Source organism: Saccopteryx bilineata, chromosome 3, assembly GCF_036850765.1.
Source record: "Saccopteryx bilineata isolate mSacBil1 chromosome 3, mSacBil1_pri_phased_curated, whole genome shotgun sequence".
Classification (NCBI taxonomy): domain Eukaryota; kingdom Metazoa; phylum Chordata; class Mammalia; order Chiroptera; family Emballonuridae; genus Saccopteryx; species Saccopteryx bilineata.
Genome location: NC_089492.1, coordinates 152,146,220 through 152,169,778, shown reverse-complemented (window position 1 = coordinate 152,169,778; position 23,559 = coordinate 152,146,220). Strand labels below are relative to the sequence as shown.

Below are 23,559 nucleotides of genomic sequence, written 5' to 3'. Positions count from 1 at the left end.
GGTTTGGTTTTGTTTTTTTACAACATTTTGATTTCATATTTAAGGCCTTTTTGAAAATGAAAATTAATTGCTTCATTGTACTCTTCATAATTTTGTATTTCAGATTCATATTAAAAAAGTCACCAACTGATCATCTCCTAAGAAACCAATACATTTTTTCCTGTAAATTTGTTGATCAAAGATAGTGAAGCATGTACCCTTTTTTTCTTTTTTAACTTGAACACTACCTCTTGTGAAATCTACTGTAGATGATTGTCATTTCCACTTGGAAAGTGAATCTCCCATGGATAATTTATTCACTCAAACCTGAGCTGTCCTCCAATTTTAACTTGACTCAGACCTTCTACAGTTACGACAGCCTGTTAATATGACTTGTACTATTTTGGTATTATACTAATACATAAGAGTTGTACATATTGTTACATTCCTTAAATTTGAGAAATATTAATGTTAAATACATTTTATGAAGGGGGTACTTTTGAAATTCATTTATTTTACTATTATAGACCCTCTTTTATAGATTATCAGGGATTATATATAAATATATAAATATACATAAAAATGTTATGGAGTTAATTTATTAGAAACACTTAAGAAGTACATATTTTTGTGCAGTAAATTTTTAAATCAATACTTTTTTTGAAAACCAGTTACCTTTTTTAAGTTCTTTCTATATTTTCCTTTGAAAATGCAAACATTACAAGTTAATGCCATTTTTCAAATGCACTGCCATTTAAGAATGAGTCTAGATTGATTTCCTAACCTAAGTACTTTTTTACAGTCACCCTCCCATGTCTGTTGGTTTGCGCTCCACAGTTTCAGTTACCCATAGTCAACTGTGATCTGAAAATATTAAATGGAAAGTTCCAGAAATAATTCATAAATTTTAAATTGTGCACCCTTCTGAGTAGTGTAATGAAATCTCGCGCCATCCCACTCCGGCCCGCCTGGGATGGGCAGCGTCCCTTTGGCCAGTGTGTCCCCCTCACTCATCACACAAGGAGAGGGATGAATGCAGGACAGGTATTTTGAGATAGAAACACATTCATGTAACTTTAATTACAGTGTATTGTTATAATTGTTCTACTTTATTAGTTATCGTTCATCTCTTACTGTGCCTAATATATGAATTTTATCATAGGTATGTGTATACAGGAAAAAAAATAGAATATATAGGGTTTGGACCTAGCTGTGGTTTCAGGCATCCACGGGGGGTGTTGGAACATATCACCCATGGATAAAGGGGGGCTGTAATCATTGCTTTTGAACTAAATATTTTTAAAGACATTTGTCATTCCTTAAATCCAAGATTTTAAAAACCAATGTCCTTTTTGAGGCTAATTTTACTATACTGTGTATGGTGTATAGCCACAAAAAAGCCAGTCTGACACATTCTAATGTACAGGGGTGATTGATGCATCCAACCCAGATTATCATGGACTCACCGCATGATGCCCCTCTGCCGTGTAAGGTGATAGACTCTCTTCCTGGATCTCTGTCTTCACTCCATCAGTTAGATGCACTATCTCTTTTCTTGTTGATTTTTATAATCTGCACTCATTTTTATGAATTTTGACAAAATGTTTCCTAGATAATGCTATTGTGTGTCATAACTAGTTTAAAGAAAAACAAAATTGTAATACTGCTTTTTGGTAAAAGGTATTATAGCACTCATATGCTTTTCCAAAATGATTTATTCTTTTGCATTAGAACTTTACAATTAAGTCCATATCAAAAAAGACTTACTCTTAAACATGCAATTTCAATTATTACTAGAATGAAAACATCATCAGCCATAGCAGTCAGTGATCTTTACATAAGTATTTTACTTAAAAAGAATTCTGAATTATCAACATCAGTTCCTGACCAGTCTGGCATGCTGCAGGTGGGCTGCATTGCAGGGAGGTGACAGGTGGTGGAGCTTGTTCCCAAGTTCTCAGAGTAGTCACTAGCTCAGGCCCTGGACGATGGTGGGTTCCTGCTGGCTGTCAGCCAGGAGGAGCTCACTTGGTTCTCCAGTGTGCTGAGCAAATGGCCTCCAGATCGTGTTGTTTTCTGTGCATTGTTAGGAAGTGACAGGTTGGGAAATGCTGATAAGGTATCTCCATTATTCCATATTAGAATAGTTTTTAGTTACTTTTGATTAAAAAGTCATGTGTTGCCAATAATGACTTTTATGTCAAACTCCAGTGAAATATTTTTGAGATTCTGAACATTTTTCATTTAAAAAAAAATTGATTTTCTTCTCTAAAGACAGATTTCATTTGAAAATAACTACATTATAAAATTCTGGTACCAGCTTACCATGCAAAACTACTGCTATAAGAACTAAGTATCTATTCAGAGGTAAAAATCTGGCTTCCTAAGTAGCCAACTCTGACTACAGGAAAATATGCCATGCTCTGGAAATCCAGAGAGGTGACAGTTGCTGTAGCCCTTTGTCTCCATTGAGGCACTTCAGGCTTCGGACTGAGCCCTTTCCTGTGTTCCTTACTTCCTTCCCTCTCAGGATTGGCTATCACTCCTGTTCCCAAGGATGCGTGTAGCCAAATCTATTCCATCTGTTGAGGACTCTCTTGTGCACCCTCCTCCCAAGTCTGGTACCAATGCCTAGTGTTGCTTCCACAGTGCCCAGGCAGTGTCTGGGTGAGGCCCACTGCTCCACCCATGCTCTCCTTTACCAGTCTCTTTGCCACCCACTTAATACACACTCAGGTCCCCGGGTTTCGTTTATGGGGAGTGTGTGTGTGTGTGCACGTTTTCTGACGAAACTTCAAGCTGAGGACAAGCCTGTAACTGATACTTACCTGTCCTCTGCTGTAGCAGGTACTCAGGTAGTTTGATTTTTAGTTGCTCTCTCCTTTCCCCAAACACTGCACTAGACAGAAGCAACCATACTTTCCTCAAGCAGAAAATTAGTTGTTGCCCAAGGAGTCATGTTAATGAGTGGGGACTTTGGACAGAGCAGGTGAAGGGCCCTAGGATTGAAAGCACATTCTTGATGGTGAGCGCACACTGGACCACATTTCCCCAAACAGTGAGTGGCAAATGCACAGAATGGTGAGATTACTTATATAAATGAATAAGGCAGGTTTTGGCATCTGGTGCGCAATTCACATAGACAGACACATGGTGGTTCTTCAAATTAATAACACTTATTCAACTTCTCCCTCATGCTAGCTACAGTTGAGTGCTCAGTAGACACATGTGGCTAGTGGCTACTGGGTCAGATGCACAGACAGGGAACATTTCCTTCATTGCAGTAGTTCGTTGGCCAGCACTGTGTCAAGCTTTCTAATGCGAACATTTTAGAGACCAGAATAGTGAATTTTAACTATTAGGTTAAAAGTAGATATGCAGAAGAGGGCGAGGTCCTATTTCTAGGTTTCTGCGAGCACAGGTTTCTGTGCTTGTCCTCAGTCCCAATGTTCTCTGCAGTATGTTGGTACTACACTCCAGGACAGAAGGAGCAATGGTTTGAGGTAGGGAGAGCGACAACCTTTAGGAGAAGTATTTAGCATGCAGACACGTCTGTTATGGGCAAGTACGTGCATTTTATTTTCTTTTGTATTTTTCTGAAGTGAAAAGTGGGGAGGCAGAGAGACAGACTCCTGCATGCACCCAACCGGGATCCACCCGGCATGCCCACTAGGGGCGATGTTCTGCCCATCGGCATTGCTCCATTACAACTGAAGCCATTCTAGTGCCTGAGGTGGAGGCCATGGAGCCATCCTCAGCGCCCGGGCCAACTTTGCTTCAATAGAGCCTTGGCTGCGGGAGGAGAAGAGAGAGAGAGAGAGAGAGAAAGGAGAAGGGGAAGGATGGAGCAGCAGATGGGCACTTCTAACCGTGTTCCCTGGCCGGGAATCAAACCCGAGATCCACACACTGGGCTGACACTCTACCACTGAGCCAACTGGCCAGGACAAGTACGTGCATTTTTATTCAGCCATTGGAAATGTCTTTAAACAAAGGTATGGTTTTCGAATCAATGGTCGCACTGTCATTATTTTAAAAACCTTCAGCAATGTTCTGAAATCTTTTAAATCTGTCATAATGAAAGTCTTCCCTCCTTGTCCTCAAAGATGAGTTTGGTTTTATGGAATAGCACATTTGGAGATTGCTCTAATAGCGATGTGTATTTGTAGTAGCCAGAATTCTGTGATGACCTTGTAAGATAGCCTCCCCTTTTGCATGTGGGTGGAACCTGGGATTATGATCTGCACTTATGTTTGCAGCGAATCTAATTATGTGAGCCTTTTAAGCTGAGTTGTTTCAGGCTGGTAGCAGAAGTTATTTGCTGGTTTAAGATGGAGGCCACATGAGAAGAAATGCTGAAGGCGTTAAGGAGCTGAGAGATCCCAGCAGAGAGCTGAGGGAAAGTAACCCTCGTAACCACAGGAACTGAAGACAGCCAACCCGAGCCAGCTGGCAAGTGGCTTGTCTTCCACAGATCAGAGCCCAGCCCACCAGTATTTGATTCCAGCCTGAGACCCAGACCTGAGCACTCTGTCAAACCTGCACAGAGTTCTGTGAGATATGAAAGGGGTTTCTGAATTTGTGATATGCAGCAATGAAAAATGACTACACTATTTAAAAGGTGAAGTCTTCATATGGATTCCCTCTGGTATGGTGGTATTTCTCTATAAATGTGTAAGAAGTCTAGCGAATCCTGTACGTGAGCCTCATCTGGGATTTCTGTGCCTGAGATTTCATAGTCTTCACTGGACGTTTGTTGACAAAAACTTGCAGCATCTTAATAGTGTTTCTAAAGGAACTGCTAGGATGAGACTGTGGGAGGAGGGGCCAGTGTGTAAGGAATCTTCCTCCCAGAACAAGTATACTTTAAGGCAATTCAGTCTGCTCTGAGCCTGTCAGGATATTACTTCACAATGATGAACACTGGTATTTTAAATGAGATATTAGGGCAAAATAAACCCTTCTGCCTCTATGTAAATCTTTTGTATTGAAGTACTTTTTTTTAACCAAAACTTACTGTGGAAGCACAGATCAAATCCTGTATGCGCCAATCAAATTTTTGTACTTCGCGAGAATTCCCCAAAATACCTCTGCTTTTGAGCTATTAATTGTGAACAAAGTTTGTTTCCATTTCGGTTTGTCCATTACCGTATCTTCCCATGTACAAGATGCACCTTAATTTTGGGGCCCAAAATTTGGGGAAAAAATTGTATTATAAAGTTACTGAACTCAAGTTTTATTCATCATAAAATTCATACAACTCCTAATCACTGTCAAAACTCCCATCCATTAGCTTGTCCTCATCTATATCTAATGACGAATCACTGTCTTCATATATTGCCTCATCCTCAGTTCCATCTATGGCATTTGAAATGCCACAACCACTGTATAAGACGCACTCAGTTTTTAGACCCCAAATTTTTCAAAGGCACATCTTATACATGAGGAAAAATGGTAATTTCTGTACTTATTTTTACTGTAATGCTATGTATACCTTTGATGTAAGTAAAGTAGAGCTACAGAAATGAGAGACTTGTTAAAGGCCAGAAATTGGGGTCATAAACATATCTTAGTGTTTTACATATTCCATCTTTTCTTTTATACAAAAGGAAACTTCCAAGCTATGTAGCATATTTATAGTATGTAAAATTTAGTTTGTTATAAATTTTAATTATTAATATTAACAGATATATGCCATGATAACTAATATGCTTATTTATTTAATGCAGGTGGACAGGCATACAGTGGTGATAAGACTATTACTATTTTTTTTTAAGAGGATTTGTTAGGTATCTCTGTATCACCAATACCTATATATAAATTCTTCTCACCTGAAACACTCCCCTCACTGGTGTGGTATTAATTAGATCACTTTCAAAGGGACCAACAGGAACAAGCTGGCACTCCAGAGTGCATTGGAGTTGAGAATTTATAAGATACTGTTCCAGAAAGTAAACTGAGTGTTAGACTGTCCTTTATACTATTTTTCCCAGTGTTGTTAACATTGCAGTAAAAATATTAAGAGTCGTGCAAAATTAGGAGTTTGTTGTGAGGAGTACTATAGACATTAGGGAGGGTATTTTGTCACTTGCTCCTAGTCGGTTCATGGTTTAGTAACTAGCAAATTGCCTTGAAGTCAAAGGTCTAGTACTCTAGTGATTAGCATTCCATGATTTATTAGGAATGCTTAATGTTTGCTAAAATGGGTGAAAATATCTTTTTGAATAACTTTTCTGAGCCTTAAAAATGGCTGGTATCGCCAGTAACAGAAGATGCACTGCCTGCAGATTTGACTCGTCATTTAAATTTAGACAATTAATGTTTTCTAGGAACGATTTGGAAATCAGATGATTAAACATGATAATCTTTCATTTATGAACTGAAAACTAAAGTGTTTCTCATTGAGAATACTTGGGAAAGGCCATCTTTGCAATTAGGGATGTTTCTGGAAGTACTCCTTGGAGAAACTGCCTGAGGAACTGCTTCTCCAGGTTGTACTGATTCTTTTTCTCTTTAATGTATTGTACATATGTTCCTATAGTGTCTTCATTGACTGAATGGGTAATATCCACAGTAATATTTTAGGGGCCTGTTAGATTTTCAAAGTTATTTTCAAATTTGTAAACTGATCCTGTTGACTGTGCCTTTCATTACTGTTTGTGCCATAATTGTTCATGTGTGTTTGAAATAAAGAAGTTTAAAAAGCCATGCTGAATTCAAGATTCCTTTTAGTAAAAATAGGTAAGACTTGCCCCGGTCAAGTGGTTTAATGGATAAAGTGTTGGCTTGGCACGCCAGAGGTCTCGGGTTCAACCCCCAGTCATGGCATATACTACAAGCAGTGACGACTAAATGGAACAACTAAGTGAAACAACGAACTGATGCTCCCCCCCCATCCCTTCTTCCGTCTCTCCCAAGTCAATGGAAAAAAATAGGTAAGACTTAATGAGTAGCAACTTTTTTTTATTGGTTTTATAAATACTATTGATATAATACTATAGTTTATTTTCGGTTAGAAAACAACACTGGATCATCTATGTGGGTTTTAGAAAATCTTTAAAGAAAGAAAAAGCATTGATGTTAAGACATTAGTTATTCATGTGATGCAGATATTCATGCCTATGTTATGTGCACATACTGCTCCCAAATTAAAAGTAGCCACCATGGGCCTCTTCACTCTAGGTATTGTTTGTTTTGTTTTTGTTTTCTTTCTTACAGATCAAATGCTGTAAGTGATATTAAGGCTTGAGGATCAGACTAAGATCATTATGTTCTAGATAAATGTTTAAAATATAGCCACTTTGAAAATGGAGGCAGAGTGTACCTAGTCAGTAACAGTGGGGGCAGAGGAGGAAGCATATGATTATTACCATGTGCTCCAAAAAGAAAGTCTTTAAAAAAGAATTCCTATTAAAAACTTTCACCCTTCTAATTTCCTCATGCCTTCAGTACTTTGTATATTATTCTGGTACGTACCAATATTAGAATGAAATACATGCTTTCATTTAAAAAATATTTATTATAGAAATGTACATTTAATTAGCTTTAAGGAATGTATTTGACAATAGTGTTAACATACAGTTCCTCAAATTCACAAACTGTACACCTTTAAGATATCTACAATGAGAATTTACTTACAAGTTTCATAAGAAATCACTTCTCCAATACTGTTGACACAGGTAAGATGGAACAGTCTTTTTTTCACTTCACTCTGTACTTGTAGAAGGAACACAGTGTGTGTGTAAAGTTCCATCCTAGTGCTAGTGACAGCCCGTAGAGCAGAATGAGAGGCGCAAACGGATAGAGAAGAACTACGGTGTTTTTCAAAAACGGCAATGCTGGAAAATAAACCCAAATTCTTATTTTAAATATGACTAAGAAATGAATATTCTGAAAGATAGCTCTTACAACAATATGTGTAGCCAAAGAGGAGCACATATTTTCAATCAGTATCTTAACATACCCAGAAGAAATGGAGGATGATGTAGGAGAAAACTTGCAGCTGTGGGACTCCCAGTGCAGAGTGTGCCACCCCTCTACTCTGAGCAAAGTGAGAGTTCAACTAATATCCCAGTTTTATGGAAGTGCTAACACTCAAATGTGAAATCTGTCCCCTGGCCTGGCCTGTGGTGGCACAGTGGATAAAGCATCGACCTGAGGTGCCGGTTCAAAACCCTGGGCTTACTTGGTCAGGGCACATATGGGAGTGGATGCTTCCTGCTCCTCCCCCCTTCTCTCTTTTTCTCTCTTCCCCCTTCTCTAAAATGAATAAAAATCTTTAAAAAAAAAAAAATAACATACAAAAAAGCCCTGTCCCCTGTAACCATGTTTGCTTCTTGTCCCATGCATTCTACCTAAATATTTCTCATACAGAAAGTCCCAAATAGTAACTAAGCTATATACTCAAAGGAAATTTCCAAATTATACAGGTACCAGGAGAATGATCAAAATCCACTCAGAGAAACCACAACGTTGCAGCATGCTAATCACAATATGACATCACAAACATCTCCCCTGAACTGGAGAAATGACTCTATCTCAAACAGGTATTACAATTTGAGGGGATTAAGTAGTCTCTGGCAAAACAGCCAAGGAGGTGGGAACAGCTCAGACTTGAGGAGCCAGTCATAGGTGAGTAGGATAGTTTACATTTCACAGTAAGGTAAGGTCCTAATTGTCCAGAGTGACAAGAAAGGAAAGGTGAAAAAAATATAAAATGTCAATCAATTATAAGTAAGCTCTCTAGATTAAATGTAGCTCTACTTAATGGAGATCTTTTCTCAACATAAATGAAAATGTAAATGTTTCTTCATATTAAGAAAAATAAAATGACAGCAGGATATAACAACTTTGCTAACATATCCTCAGGTCACTAGAAGTTGGGCCTGATTTTGGGGGATCTACAGAACCAATAGGGATCATAAAAATGGAAAATGAAGCAAAAGTTTTAAATACTCAAGTTCATATGGTTCATATGCCTATGTGCCCATTCACCCCACCAATCCTTTCCTCTCTATGCTACCACTGTGATGCTGAACCTGAGAGCCTGGGGAGAAGAAACTGGTTGTGGGTTCCTGTAAGGAACGTGGAGGAATCAATATGGTTTAACATGGTTCCTTGAAAAGATACCACATGTTACATACCAGCTTTTGAGATGTGTGACCATGGCCAACTTAATCTGTGTTTATTTCTTCATTTGAAAAATTGGGATAGTAAATCTATATTATATATTTGTGATGATTAAATGACATAGTTCATATAAAGTACTTGGGACAGTGCCTGCAAGAGCTCCATAAAATAAAGCTACTGTATTTCCCTATGTCTAAGACCCTCTCATGTATAAGTGCACTGTAATTTGGGGGCCCGAAATTTGAAAAAAGACAGTAAGTGCGAAAAAGTGGGAAGTGCAAGTAAAAAAAATCTATAGCCACTGTTTGAGACACACCCAGTTTTTGAACCCTAAATTTTTTCGGGGGGAGGTGCGTCTTATACATGGGGAAATATGGTAATTGTATTAGTGTTACAACTTTCCCCCTCCCTGTTATGTTTTCAGTCAACCAAAAAATTTAATTACTTACCACTGTATCCCAGGAAGGTTACATATATGTAATAGCCAACAGCAATCAACCATAAGGTATTTCCAACCAAATATCCAATAAATGTGTCTGTTAGGATGACATCTGTGAAGAGATGCAGACAGTGTGACTCTCTTTTCACTGCATACGGTGAAGACTTTTTGATAATATTTTGGGAAGTAATGGGAAGTAACTGCTACTTACGGTTGATGAAAAAAAGTTGGATAAAATGCAGAATGACTAGGAGAGGATAAAAGGCATTCAAATGCACATCGAAGGCGTAGCCCCACTCCACATCATAGTCTCTGCTCTGCTGTTTCACTAAATACTTGTTAGAGATAAACCTGGAGAGTAAAATTGAAATTTATAATACAACAAAAATGCTATAAATATTTACTGACTGCCTGTTCACCGTGGCCAAGACATGGAAACAACCAAAAAGCCCTTCAATAGAAGACTGGATAAAGAAGATGTGGCACATATACACTATGGAATACTACTCAGCCATAAGAAATGATGACATCAGATCATTTACAGCAAAATGGTGGGATCTTGATAACATTATAAGGAGTGAAATAAGTAAATCAGAAAAAAACAAGAACTACATGATTCCATACATTGGTGGAACATAAAAATGAGACTAAGAGACATGGACAAGAGTGTGGTGGTTACCAGGGGTGGGGGGAGGGAGGACATGGGAGGGAGGGAGGGAGAGAGTTAGGGGGAGGGGGAGGGGCACAGAGAACTAGATAGAGGGTGACGGAGGACAATCTGACTTTGGGCGAGGGGTTTGCAACATAATTTGATGACAAAATAACCTAGACATGTTTTCTTTGAATATATGTACCCTGATTTATTAATGTCATCCCATTACCATTAATAAAAATTTATTAAAAAAAAAAAAAATATTTACTGACTGCCTCCTATATGTACCAAGCATTATTTCATACACTAGAGACAAAGCGGTAACAGACAAAAACTCTGCCTTCAGCCCAGTGGGGGTAGACTCACAACAGAATAGAAGTATGTATGTTAGATGGTACTGTGGAAAAAAACAGTAAAGAAGGTTAGAGAATATGGAGTTGAAGTGCGATGTTAGATCTGGTGGTCACAAGAAAATAACATCTGGGTGAAGACCCAAGGGCAGTGATGAGAGTTTCCAGGGCAGAGCATTCCAGGCTGTGGGGAGCCAAGCACTGAGGAGACAGTGGAGGAGAGGAGGTGGCAGGGTGCCTGGCATGTCTGAAGAATGGTTGATGAGACCAGTGTGTCAAGAACAAACAAGGGGAATAGCAAGAAATGAAACCAGAAAATAGGAAACCATCTCTTACAGAGTCTGCGGCCATTTTAAAGACCTATATTTTACTCTTGGTGAAATAGGAAATCTCGGTTTCCCAGAAGAGAAACTACTGTTCTGCCAGGTTCTCCTGAGAACAAGACTACAGGACAAAGTGGGAGGGAGAACCCAGCTGCCAGGCCACTGCAAAGAGGAAGAGGGTGGCAGCAGTGAAGGCAGGGTGATGTGGGGCATACCAGCTGTATTTAGAAGGCAGCACCAACGGGATTTAAGTATTGGACATGGAGTACAAGGAAAAAATATCAAGGAGGACTGAGAGATTTTTGCCTTAAACAAACAGAAGGTTGAGCTGCCAATGACTGAGGTTTGGGGGTGGGAAGAAGAGTGCAAGAGTTTGGATTTGGACTTGTTATGTGGAAGACGCCTATTAGTGTGGACTAAGAAATATGAAGTCGAGTTTAGAGAACAGGGCCAAACAAGATATAAACTCATCAGTGTATAGATGATATTTAAAGCCAAGGGTCTGAATGAGATTGCCGATCGAAGGTAGGTAGAGAACAACAGGTCTAAGGTCACAGAATCAGCAGGAACAAGCAGGAAAAGAGTGGCCAGTGACATCCACAAGAACAACTATTCAAGCTTATGTCTCTGTTCCACAGCATGGCCCACTAGCTTAAATTATGAATGAATGAAAAGTAAAATACCAGTTTCTGGTTCAAGATGGGGCATAGGAAGACCTTAAACTCATCTCCTCCTACGAACTCATCGAATTTATATCCACAGAACAATTTCCCCTGAAGTAGTGAGGGCTGACTGAGCAGCTTCTGCACAATAAATGAGAGAGAGAACACACAGAAACAGCACAGACAGACATGGTACCAGTACTGCAGGCACCCCGCTCCCAACACAACAACCTACAGCAGGGAGGGTTTCACTGACAGGCCACAGGTAGCCTCACCCACCCTGGACCATGGTAAGAAAACTGGTTTAAAACACACCTACACTATCTGCCAGGAGGGAGGGGAACTATGGAAACTATGGGAACTCTCCTATTGTAGGCACCACAGAGTACCAACTGTTGCCCCCTCAATGATCACATGGGCAGACCCATGATCCAGGCACTCTAGCAAGGCTGGCCAAGGCCCTTAGGCTTGTCCCCAGGTCTCCCAGTAGCCTGCTCCAGCTCCAGCTCCAGCTTCCAGCCAGCCTGCCAGGGTGACCCCAGAAGTTTCCCCCTGGAACTTCCCAAAGCTCATCGATGCTCTAGCTACAGCTCCCAGCCTGTATGCTGTCCCTGGGACTTCTACAGACCACATTGGCTATAGCTCCAGCTGGCTGGCTAAGACAGCCTGGTGCAGCTTGACCCCATATCTTTTTACAGCACAGTTTACAAAGGGGAAGCTCCTACACAAGGCTTCTCTTCAAGACTAGGAGAGGTTGCTGTTTTGCCTAATTCATATAAACAAACAGAACCAAGCTGAGACAAAAAGATATGTCCTAAACAAAAGACCAGGACAAAACCCCAGAAAAAGTAGTAAATTAAAAGGGAACAAGTAATATACCAGAATTCAAAACATTGATAAGGATGCCTAATAAACTCAAGAGAATAGATGAGCTCAGAATATCAGAAAGAGATAGACCAAACTCTGGTCAAGACGGCACAGTAGGTCAACTCTGAGCTGGCCTCTTCCCATGATCACACCACAATTACAACTTATTACAGAACATCAAGAAGCACCTGAAGTCTAGCTGAACAGAATGGCTATAATTAAAGATGTGAAGGCTGTAAGAGGAGTGGAGAGTTGGACTGGGCAGGTCCCACACCCATGATGTGGCAATTATAAAGTGAGAGGGCTATCGGCCTTGGATGTCCACTGAGAGCGAGGAGTCACAACCCTATACTGGACTCCCCAAACCAGGGAACCCAGTGCCAGTAAGAGAGTCCCCATAACACTTGGCTGTGCAATCTGCTAGAGACTAAGGCACTGCTCTTAAAAGGACCAAGGACCACACGCAGACTGACTCACTTACAAACTTACTCTTAAGCTCCAGTACAGAGCCTGTCACTCCAACAGGGCCAGAAACACAGTGGGAGGAGCTGATTTGACTAACTTCAAGGTGAGGGGTGGAGGGGCAGGGCTCAGGACAACTCTCACCAGCAACAGAAACACTGGCAGTTGCCACTGTTCCTTTTTGATCTTTCCTCCCACCCAACCAGCCCTGTACATGTGGGCACCAAATCTGTGTTCTCCGTGAACCTAACAATGTTCACTCTAACCTGATTATTCCCAGAGGCCCCACCAACTTGCTAGTCGGGCCCTTGCCTCTCAAGTAGCTAGCTCCTCCATATACAAAGGCAAGGAATGTAAAGGTAAAAATACTGTAAATGACTATATCAAACTAAAAAGTTTCTGTCCAGCAAAAGAAGCTACCAACAAAACAAAAAGCCAACTGAATGGGAGAAGATATTTGCAAACAACAGCTCAGACAAGGGGTTAGGATCCAAAATATATTAAGAATTCATACAATTCAAGACCAAACAATCCAATTAAAAAATGGGCAGAGGGCCTGACCTGTGGTGGCGCAGTGGATAAAGCGTTGACCTGGAAATGCTGAGGTCGCCGGTTCAAAACCCTGGGCTTGCCTGGTCAAGGCACATATGGGAGTTGATGCTTCCAGCTCCTCCCCCCTTCTCTCTCTCTCTCTCTCTCTCTCTGTCTCTCTCTCTTCTCTAAAAATGAATAAATAAAATTAAAAAAAAAAAAAGTGTCCTCCTACTGTCCTCCTTTAAAAAAAAAAATGGGCAGAGGTCCTGGAGAGACACTTTTAAGAAGACATACAAATGGCCAACAGATATATGAAAATATACTCAAAACTACAATGAGATACTACCTCACACTTGCTAGCATGGCTATTTTCAACAAGACAAGTAATAAGTGCTGGAGAGGTTGTGGAGAAAAAGGAACCTCATTCACTGCTGGTGGGAATATAAATCGATAAAGCCATTGTGGAAAATACATGGAGGGTCCTCAAAAAATTAAGACTAGAGTTACCACAGAGCCAGCAACCTTTTTTTTTTTTTTTTTTTTTTTTTTTTTTTTTTTTTTTACAGAGACAGAGAGTGCGTCAGAAAGAGGGACAGACAGACAGGAATGGAGAGAGATGAGAAGCATCAATCATTAGTTTTCCATTGCGCGTTGCAACACCTTAGTTGTTCATTGATTGCTTTCTCATATGTGCCTTGACCGCGGGCCTTCAGCAGACCGAGTAACCCCTTGCTGGAGCCAGTGACCCTGGGTTCAAGGTGGTGGGCTTTTGCTCAAACCAGATGAGCCCGTGCTCAAGCTGGCAACCTCAGGGTCTCGAACCTGGGTCCTCTGCATCCCAGTCCGGCGCTCTATCCACTGCGCCACCGCCTGGTCAGGCGACAGCAAACTTTTTTTTTTTGTATTTTTCTGAAGCTGGAAACGGGGAGAGAGTCAGACAGACTCCCGCATGCGCCCGACCGGGATCCACCTGGCACGCCCACCAGGGGCGATGCTCTGCCTCTCTGGGGCGTCGTTCTGCCATGACCAGAGCCACTCTAGCGCCTGGGGCAGAGGCCAAGGAGCCATCCCCAGTGCCCGGGCCATCTTTGCTCCAATGGAGCCTTGGCTGCGGGAGGGGAAGAGAGAGACAGAGAGAAAGGAGGGGGGGGGGTGGAGAAGCAAATGGGCGCTTCTCCTATATGCCCTGGCCGGGAATCGAACCCGGGTCCCCCGCACGTCAGGCCAACGCTCTACTGCTGAGCCAACCGGCCAGGGCCAGACAGCAAACTTTTTTAAGTCAGAGAAGGGGAGACATTCTTGCATGTGCCCTGACCGGGATCCACGCAGTGACCCCACCCCCCACCCCCGGTCTGGTGCCAATGCTCTGCCCAAGAGAGGCCCATGCTCACAGCCAAGCTATTTTTAGTGCCTGAGGTGGAGGCTCCACGGAGCCATCCTCAGTGCCCAGGGCCAACGCACTCGAATCAATTGAGCCATTACTGCAGGATGGGGAAAGAAAGAGAGAAGGTGGAGGGAGAGGAGTGGAGAAACAAATGGTCGCTTCTCCTGTGTGCCCTGACTGGGAATTGAACCTGGAACTTCCACATACCAGGTCAATGCTACCTATCACTGAGCCAACCGGCCAGGGTGCTACCTGAAAATTTTGAAAACATTTATTCACAAAGATATATGCATCCCTATGTTGCAGCATTATTCACAGTGGCCAAGACATGGAAACAACCAAAATGTCCCTCAATAGAGGATTGGACAAAGAAGATGTGGTACATACATATAGTGGATACTGTTCAGTCCTAAGAAAGGATGAAATATTGCTATTTGCGACAACATGGATGGATTTGAGAATATCATGCGAAGCGAAATAAGACAGTTAAAATAATTTAACCATATGATTTCACTCATATGTAGGATAAACTGAAAGCAACAAATGGAACAACGGAAACAAAAACTCAGACAACAGGATGGTAGTTAATAGAAGGAAGGGATGGGGGGGGTGGAAATGGATCAATTCCTAGAAACATACAATCTTCCAAGACTGAGTCTAGAAGAACCAGAAAATATGGACAGATCAATAACTGCTAACAAAATTGAATCAGTAATAAAAATAAAACTCCCAACAAATTGAAGTCCCAGACCAGATGGCTTCACATGTGAATTGTATCAAACATTCAAAGAAGAAATAACACCTATCCTTCTCAAAGCATTCCAAAACACTGAAGAGGAGGAAAGACTTCCAAGCTCATTTTATAAGGCCAGCATTATCTTGATACCCAATCCAGAAAAAGACATTACAAAAAAAAGAGCATTATAAAAGCCAATATCCCTGATGAATAAAGATGCAAAAATCCTTAATAAAATATTAGCAAACGAATTCAGTAATACATTAAAAAGATCACATACCATGATCAAGTGGAATTTATTCCTGAGATGGAAAGCTAGTTCAATATTCACAAATCAATTACTGATATACCACATAAGCAGAATGAAGGATAAAAATCCTATGGTCATTATCAATTGATGCAGAAAAAGCATTTGAGAAAATCCAACATTCACTTATAAAAACTCAGTTAAGTGGGTATAGAGAGAACATAATGCAAGAAAGGCCATATATAACAAACCTACAGCTAATATATTCAAATGTGAAGAACTGAAAGCTTTTTCTCTAAGATCAGGAAAAAGACAAGAATGCCCACTTTTCACCCCCTTTTTTTTACAGTTATCAGACAACAAAAATTAAAGGCATCCAAATTGGAAAGGAAGACGTAAAACTGCTATTATTTGCAGATAACATGATACTATATAATGAGAATCCTAAAGATTCCACAAAAATACTATTACAATAGATAAATTTAGTAAACTAACAATGCAAAATAAATATTCAGAAATCGCCTGCACTTCTATATACCAATAATAAATGATCATAAAGAGAAATTAAGAAAACAAAATCAGAGTCCTGGTCGCTTGGCTCAGTGGATAGCACAGCATTTAGCCCAGAATGCAGACATCCTGGGTTCGATTCCTAATCAGGAGGGCACACATGAGAAGCGGCCATCTGCTTCTCTTTCCCTTTCTCTATCTCCCCCCCTTCTCTCTCTTCTCCTCCTGCAGCCAGTGGCTCAGTTGCTTGAGTGTTGGCCTCAGTCACTGAGGATATAGCTCAGTTGATTTGAGAATCGGTCCTCGAAGGGGTTGCCGGGTAGTTCCCAGTCAGTGTACATGCAAGAGTTTATCTCCCCTTCGTTCACTTAAAAAAAAGGGGGGGAAGAAAAACAAAACCATTCATAATTGCACCAAAACACCCAAAAAACAAAAATGAACAAAAAAAAATCCTGGCAATCAATTTAACCAAGGAGGTAAAAGACCTGTGCTTAGAAAACTATAAGACACTGAAAAAAGAAAATGAAGGAGAATCAAATAAATGAAAACATACTAAGAATTAACATCATGCCCTGGTTGGCTGGCTCAGTTGTCGAGTGTCGGCCCAGCATGTGCATGTCCCAGGATCGATTCCCAGTCAGGGCACACAGGAGAAGTGACCATCTGCTTCTCCACCTCCTCCCTCTCCCCCTCTTCTTATAGCCATGGCTCCATTGGCTTGAGTGAGTTGGTCCTGGTCTCTGAGGATGGCTCCCTAGCCCCCACATCAGGCACTAAAAATAGCTCCATTGCCAAGCAATGGTGCAACACCCCAGATGGGAAGGACTTGCTGTGTGGATCCGGGTTGCGGAGTGCATGCAGGAATCTGTATATCTGCCTCCCCTGCTGTCACTTAATTAAAAAAAAACAGTAATATGAACAATAAAAGGGCAATAAATACATTCCTACAAAAAAACAACAACAAACAAACCAAAATAAACCAATAAGCAGAACAAAAACAGACTCATAGAGAACATTTTAGGGCTGGCCAATGGTAGGGGATTAGGAGATGGATAAGAACAATGAAAGGATTAAGAAGTACAAATTGGCTATTACAGAGTGGCCACAGGGATGTAAAGTACAGCATAGGGAATATAATCAATAATGTTTAATAACTACAGTGTGTCCGTAAAGTCATGGTGCACTTTTGACTGGTCACAGAAAAGCAACAAAAGACGACAGAAATGTGAAATCTGCACCAAATAAAAGGAAAACCCTCCCAGTTTCTGTAGGATGATGTGGCAGCATGTGCAGATGATGATGTAACACTGTGTATACAGTGAAGCAGCCCACGGCCATGCTAGTCAAGATGTGGATGGTACAGAGGAAAGTTCAGTGTGTTCTGTGGCTCGCTAAATTCGAATCCGTGACCAAAGTGCAATGTGAATATCGGCGCATTTATAATGAAGCACCACCACATAGGAGTAACATTACTGGGTGGGATAAGCAGTTGAAGGAAACTGACAGTTTGGTGGAGAAACCCCGTTCTGGTAGGCCATCAGTCAGTGATGAGTCTGTAGAGGCTATACGGGATAGCTACCTAAGGAGCCCTAAAAAATCTGTGTGTGAGCCCACATTGAACTGCACTGATAGGTATGAAACTGGGAGAGTTTTCCTTTTATTTGGTGCAGATTTCATATTTCTATCGTCTTTTGTTGCTTTCCTGTGACCGGTCAAAAGTGCACCATGACTTTACGGACACACTGTATATATGGTGTCTGATGGTTACAAGATTTATCATGATGACCACTAGTAAGTTATGTAATGTCTAATCATAGGGGTGTACAACTGAAACTAATTAGGTATGTTAAGTGTAACTGAAAATAAAACATTAAAAACCCTTAAAAAATAGAAAAAATAAAAGAACATAGTATAGTACTAATAAAATAGTTCTCTACTCAGTTACTTGAAAATATCAAAATAATACTGCTTTGTTAGAATAAACTGGAACTTACCGATACATCTTCCATTTTAGCCACATGTGCCATCAAATTAATGGAATAAGCATCTAGCTCACTACCCGAGAATTCCCATGCTGTGGTCCTGCTGCTGCCGCCTTTATGGTTATTCCTTAAAAGGGCACTTTGCAGACTTCTGTCCTGAGTGAGAGTGTCACTTCTAGACACTCCTTTTGAGAGAGTTCAAAGACAACATGGTGTTCCCCTCCCACACTAACATTAATGAAGCCAGTCATGTCTTCACCTTGGCCCAGACTATTGTAGGCTCAGAGACATGTACGCCAATGTCTAACGAACCCTTATTTCCACTCAATACTCAAAATGCCACCTGAACTCAGTGTCTGACATGGAATCCCTCATCTATACCCACCACTTACTCTTAAGCCAAAAACTTGCAGCCCATTCCAAAGTGACTTTGGCCTCCCCTTCCCTACCCTCATTATATCTTCTTCTCACTGGAAGCTCTCTAGCCCATCTTGCTACTCTTCCTATGATCACCATACTAGTCTGGGCCTCCTCTATTCACACAGACCCACAACTGTACCCGGCCTTGCCACTCTCCAGCTCCTCCCCCTCCACTGCCACAGAAAAAAATTTCCTCAAGTGTGAATTTGGTATCGTTTCCTTTCTTCAAAGCCTCCAAGCTACTCACCTTCCCATCACCCTCAAATCCACACCTGCAGCCTATGAAATAGTTAAATTATTTTTTAAGGACAATTTCTGTAGTCAAATCTCTCCATCTGCCATTCAGTGCCACCCGATATTCTCAGAACTAGCATGCTGTCCACATTTCTGTTTTTGTAGCTAGTACTAGTAATCATCAATCCCATCACCCCAAACACTTCCTTATGCTGGCTGCCGTGGTGCCTCTGAGATGATGTAATCACATCATCATTCCTATTTTTAGCTCCTTGCACCATTCACAAGACAATGCAGGTTCTCAACAACATAAGAGTCCTTTTCTATTTAACTAAAGGTACTAACATGCTAAAGGTACTAAACTCCAGGATGACTTGACTTCTATGGCCCCCCAGAGTCCATGGCAGAATGTTTGCTACAAACTAGTCTATTCCTTTAAAAACCTTATTTACTGAAAATTTTTCATAATAAATTATGAATAATCGTTTTCATAAAAACGATACATTAACAGTATCGTTTTTAGGTCAGATTTTAGAATTTTAGATTAACAATTTATTGCTACCCAGCACATACAAAAATGGTACTGTACTAATCAGATATTATAAAGGAAAATGAAAGTTGGTATCTTCAGAGGTTCTCTTTTTAAAATTTTGTTCAAAACATTAATAACCACGTGGCCTATGGTGGTGCAGAGGATAGAGTGTAGACCTGGGAAGCTGAGGCTGCCAGTTTGAAGCCCTGGGCTTGCCCAGTCAAGGCACATATGACAAGTAACCAATGACCAACTAAAGTGAACTATGAGTTTTACTCAGTTTTCCATTTAGCTGTGTACTTGCTGATTGTTTCTCTTACGTATCCAGACAAGAGATAGAATCCGTGAACTCAGAGCACCAGCATGATGCTTTTTTCACTGAGCAACCAGACCAGGGAGAACCCTTTCAATAAAACTTCTGTGTGTGTTTCTCTCTCAGCAGAAATGCACCAAAAGTTTAATTTTAAAAATCCTTTTTTCAAGTGTGTAATACCAAAAACTCATGGTAGAATTCCATGAAATAACCTTCCATATTTTAGACATTTAGTGGTGAACCACTGATAAATGCAGCAAAAAACTGAGCCATTATCCAGACAACTTAAGCAGAATTGGCTAACTACATATTTTTACAAAATTAGGGGTTCTGTCAGAATGATATAATCATTATTTCAATTCACATATTTGATGCACGCACTTTGACAATATAACCCATTTGTTAAGAGTATTTTTTGATAAAGGTATACATAAGGGGGCAAATTAAACTAATATTGGCAGTCAAAATGGATGCTTTCAGTTCACCTATCTTGTTTCAATTTCCACCAGCTACTGTATCTGTGAAGCAAGCAAAGGAGACTCTACAACAGTATACGAAGAGTCAAAGGTATGGCACTTACCACATTAGAGTTGAGATGAGAAGACCAACGCCCACACAATCTATGAATACAACCCAGAGGAGAAGCTTTATCATCTTAAAAAATCCCATGTCCAGCACAAAGCCAAATCCTACAGTGGACACTGAAAGAAAGATTTACAAGATTCATTCAGGTACTCTGCAAGCTTTTGAGGGTACAGTACCTGCCCTCCAGAATCCCGTGGTCCAGTGGGGGAGGCAGACAAAACCCCCTGGATGTGATCTATGTGATTAAGAAATGCAGACCAACTTAGAAGACAGAAGGGCCACTGAGGCATCTCAAGTTTACCAAAGGAGGCTCCTATCCATCTGTGGCCCAGCTTTTGGAACACTACCAGTACTGAAAAGACACATTATTTAAATTCAGTTAGGCTCTGGCTGGTTGGCTCAGCGGTGGAGCGTTGGCCTAGCGTGCAGGGGTCCCGGGTTCGATCCCCGGCCAGGGCACACAGGAGAAGAGCCCATCTGCTTCTCCACCCCTCCCCCTCTCCTTCCTCTCTGTCTCTCTCTTCCCCTCCTGCAGCCGAGGCTCCACTGGAGCAAAGATGGCCCGGGCGCTGGGGATGGCTCTGGGGCCTCTGCCTCAGGCGCTGGAGTGGCTCTGTCTGTCTGACTGCCTCCCCGTTTCCAGCTTCGGAAAAATGAAAAAAAAATAAAATAAATAAAATAAAATAAATTCAGTTAAAGGTAAGAAAACCCCACACACTTCCACACCCTAAAGCAGGGGTCCCCAAACTTTTTACACAGGGGGCCAGTTCACTGTCCCTCAGACCGTTGGAGGGCCGGACTATAAAAAAAACTATGAACAAATCCCTATGCACACTGCACATATCTTATTTTAAAGTAAAAAAACAAAATGGGAACAAATACAATATTGAAAATAAAGAATAAGTAAATTTAAATCAACAAACTGACCAATATTTCAATGGGAACTATGCTCCTCTCACTGACCACCAATGAAAGAGGTGCCTCTTCTGGAAGTGCAGCGGGGGCGGATAAATGGCCTCAGGTGGCCGCATGCGCTGGCCGTAGTTTGGGGACCCCTGCCCTAAAGGCTTAAAGCAACTCTTTTGCTACACTACTAGAAAAGTTATAAGTAGTTTCTCGAATTCCTAACAGTACTTTTAGAACTCTTCCTCTGGATTTCCCTGACTGTGAAAAGCAATTTCCAATCTTGATATACCTTCTCACAGTAAGTCTGCATTTGGGTATCAAAGCATACTATTAAAAAACATGAACTCTTTCCCTCTGTTGCTTAAAGTTCCAAGTTAACAATTTTCTGTGGCAACTACTTGAGTTCTTTAGAACATGTTTTTCAACCGCCAGTCCACGAACCGGTCTGCCAGAAATTTCATGCCAGTCCATCAAAGAGTCAACTCCCTGATGTTGTATGAAGATTACAGACATAATGATCTTAGTAGATAGAATTCATGTATGCTCACGGTGATTTCTGCCTTAGCAATTCCCAAAATAATTCTATTATATTTCACCAGTCCCCAAGTGTAAAAAGATTGAAAACCACATTTTAGAACAAGGACAAATACAGCCTTCTTTCCTGTGATTTTAGAGGTTTCAGAAAAGAGGAAACAGCTCTAGGTATCCCCAAATTCTGACCCATAAAAGTTTATAACAAAAGATTTTCCAAATGACAAGCCCAATCCAACATTCAGTGTTTTTCAACTGTACTACAGATCAACCAACACTTACCGCATAGCCAGATACTTAATAGGACCAAGAAAGCTGGGTCGTCTCTGGCCCACTGATCCTTTGTCTGCTTTCGATAATGAAAGTTTCTATAAACCCTCTGCGGGGAAGTGAACAGATAGAGCATCTGCCAGGCAGCAAACTCAAAGTCCATTTGCCGAAAACGAAAAAGCCGTCTCAGGTATTTGTAGCGCTTTGCTCCTGCCGTGTGTCTTGCTGCATCCCTGGAATTCAACACTCCATTTCCCTGCACGGCGGAATTCACTGAAGTACTTGGTAACATCTTCCTATGGGGGAAGAATCTGTTACTATAATCTGAAGAAAGTGTTGACTACTAACACTCCCGAGTCACCCAGGAGGGAGGTCACCTGATATCGCTGTCCCAGTCTTTGAGAAGAGTCAGTGGTCAAAGCAAGTGAGTTGTTTTTGAGGCTTGTTGGGAAGCTGAGAACTGCCCATTGCATTTCAGCCAAGGGCAGCACTGCACCCTTCTGAGCCATCTTAACACTTAAAGGGGTCTCACGTTTACAACTCACTTCCCTCAATCCTCAGACAGTCCTCCCAGGTTGTGGCAGCGAGAGAGCGAGAGAGCCTGAGATCTAGATAGAATCAGAGTGAGAAAGGGGGTGGAGGTAGGAAGGGAAGGGGAGAGAGACACTGAGATTCTGATTTAAATTCTAGCTCAAAATTCTGTGCTCTTAAGCACCAACGTTTAAGAGAACGCCTTTAGGCCAATTAGGAACAATGTTACCAACCAGGTAAAGTAAATGACTTAATCGCACAGGTGGTCTATCAAACCATTACCAGCAGGCAACTTGTTCACTGGGTGAGATAAAAAATAAAGCGAAACTGAAACCCAGCGCTTTACTTCACGAGAGTTCTGCAAGGGAACTACACGGTGGGAGACCTGTGGAAGCACTCTGAAGCCAGGTGAGCGCAGTCACGGTCCGGCCCCGGGACCCCACTGCAGCTCTGCTCCCCAACCTCCACGCAGACCACGCCCCGCTAGCCCCGGCCTCCGGTAGGGTTGCCGGAATAAAACTATAAAAAAGTCCACTTAAATTGGAATCCGATACAAAATGCTTTATAGTATAAGTACGTTTGAAACACTGCGTAGGACACTGTCATACTAAACATTATATGAAATTCCAGTATAGCTGAGATTGTTTAGTTTTATCCCGCCACTCCACCGCAGGCCGAGCAGTGGGCCACAGGGATGTCACTCCAGAGCCGAGGGCCGCTGGGCCGCTAGTGGCTGGCCGCGTCCGAACGGAGCGCCCCTCAGGACTCACCTGGAGCCGCACTGCCCACTCCGGCTCCAAGCTAGCCCGTCACCACCGCCCAGGCGCCAAGCCAAGGTGCCGCCAGGCTAACTTCGCTTACCGCAACGTCGACGACGCAGGGGGAACGACCCGTGACGTACGCCTGCTTCCGCCGTGCGCTGCCACTCAGGGCCCAAAGCCTGCGCTAGCTCGCCGGAAGTTATTGCTGCCGGCTTCCGGTT

The 23,559-nt window shown here is 41.6% G+C and overlaps 2 protein-coding genes across 5 annotated transcripts in view; one reads left to right on the top strand and one right to left on the bottom strand.

Moving 5' to 3' along the window:
* MGAT4A (alpha-1,3-mannosyl-glycoprotein 4-beta-N-acetylglucosaminyltransferase A) overlaps positions 1 to 20,374 on the top strand; it is a 181,759-nt gene extending 161,385 nt beyond the window's left edge. For 2 of the 3 annotated variants that reach the window (XM_066267800.1, XM_066267801.1), the window contains exon 16: positions 104 to 6,686. In XM_066267800.1, the coding sequence (XP_066123897.1) occupies positions 104 to 130 (27 nt within the window). In that variant the 3' untranslated portion in view covers positions 131 to 6,686. Of the gene's footprint in view, positions 1 to 103; positions 6,687 to 20,263 lie in introns of those variants that run through there. The other variant, XM_066267803.1, reaches the window with a different exon arrangement.
* Positions 7,478 to 23,506, bottom strand: UNC50 (unc-50 inner nuclear membrane RNA binding protein). Of its 2 annotated transcripts, none has more exons than XM_066267805.1 (6): positions 23,439 to 23,506; positions 22,059 to 22,342; positions 20,335 to 20,455; positions 9,758 to 9,897; positions 9,557 to 9,658; positions 7,478 to 7,816 (listed from the first exon to the last, which is right to left on the bottom strand). In XM_066267805.1, the coding sequence occupies exons 2-6, from the start codon at positions 22,336 to 22,338 to the stop codon at positions 7,680 to 7,682; spliced, it is 780 nt and encodes a 259-aa protein (XP_066123902.1). In that variant the 5' UTR covers positions 22,339 to 22,342; positions 23,439 to 23,506; the 3' UTR covers positions 7,478 to 7,679. The 2 variants fall into 2 exon arrangements, with proteins under 2 accessions (XP_066123902.1, XP_066123901.1); XM_066267804.1 differs by having other exon boundaries at positions 23,348 to 23,477.
* Positions 23,507 to 23,559: the final 53 nt, after the last annotated feature.

Coding starts and splice junctions, on each gene's coding strand:
- UNC50 (XM_066267805.1), bottom strand. CDS start 22,338: ATGTTACCAAGTACTTCAGTGAATTCCGCCGTGCAGGGAAATGGAGTG. Junction 20,456..22,058: donor ATTAAGTATCTGGCTATGCG/GTAAGTGTTGGT, acceptor TCTTTCTTTCAG/TGTCCACTGTAGGATTTGGC. Junction 9,898..20,334: donor CTCATCTCAACTCTAATGTG/GTAAGTGCCATA, acceptor TTTACTCTCCAG/GTTTATCTCTAACAAGTATT.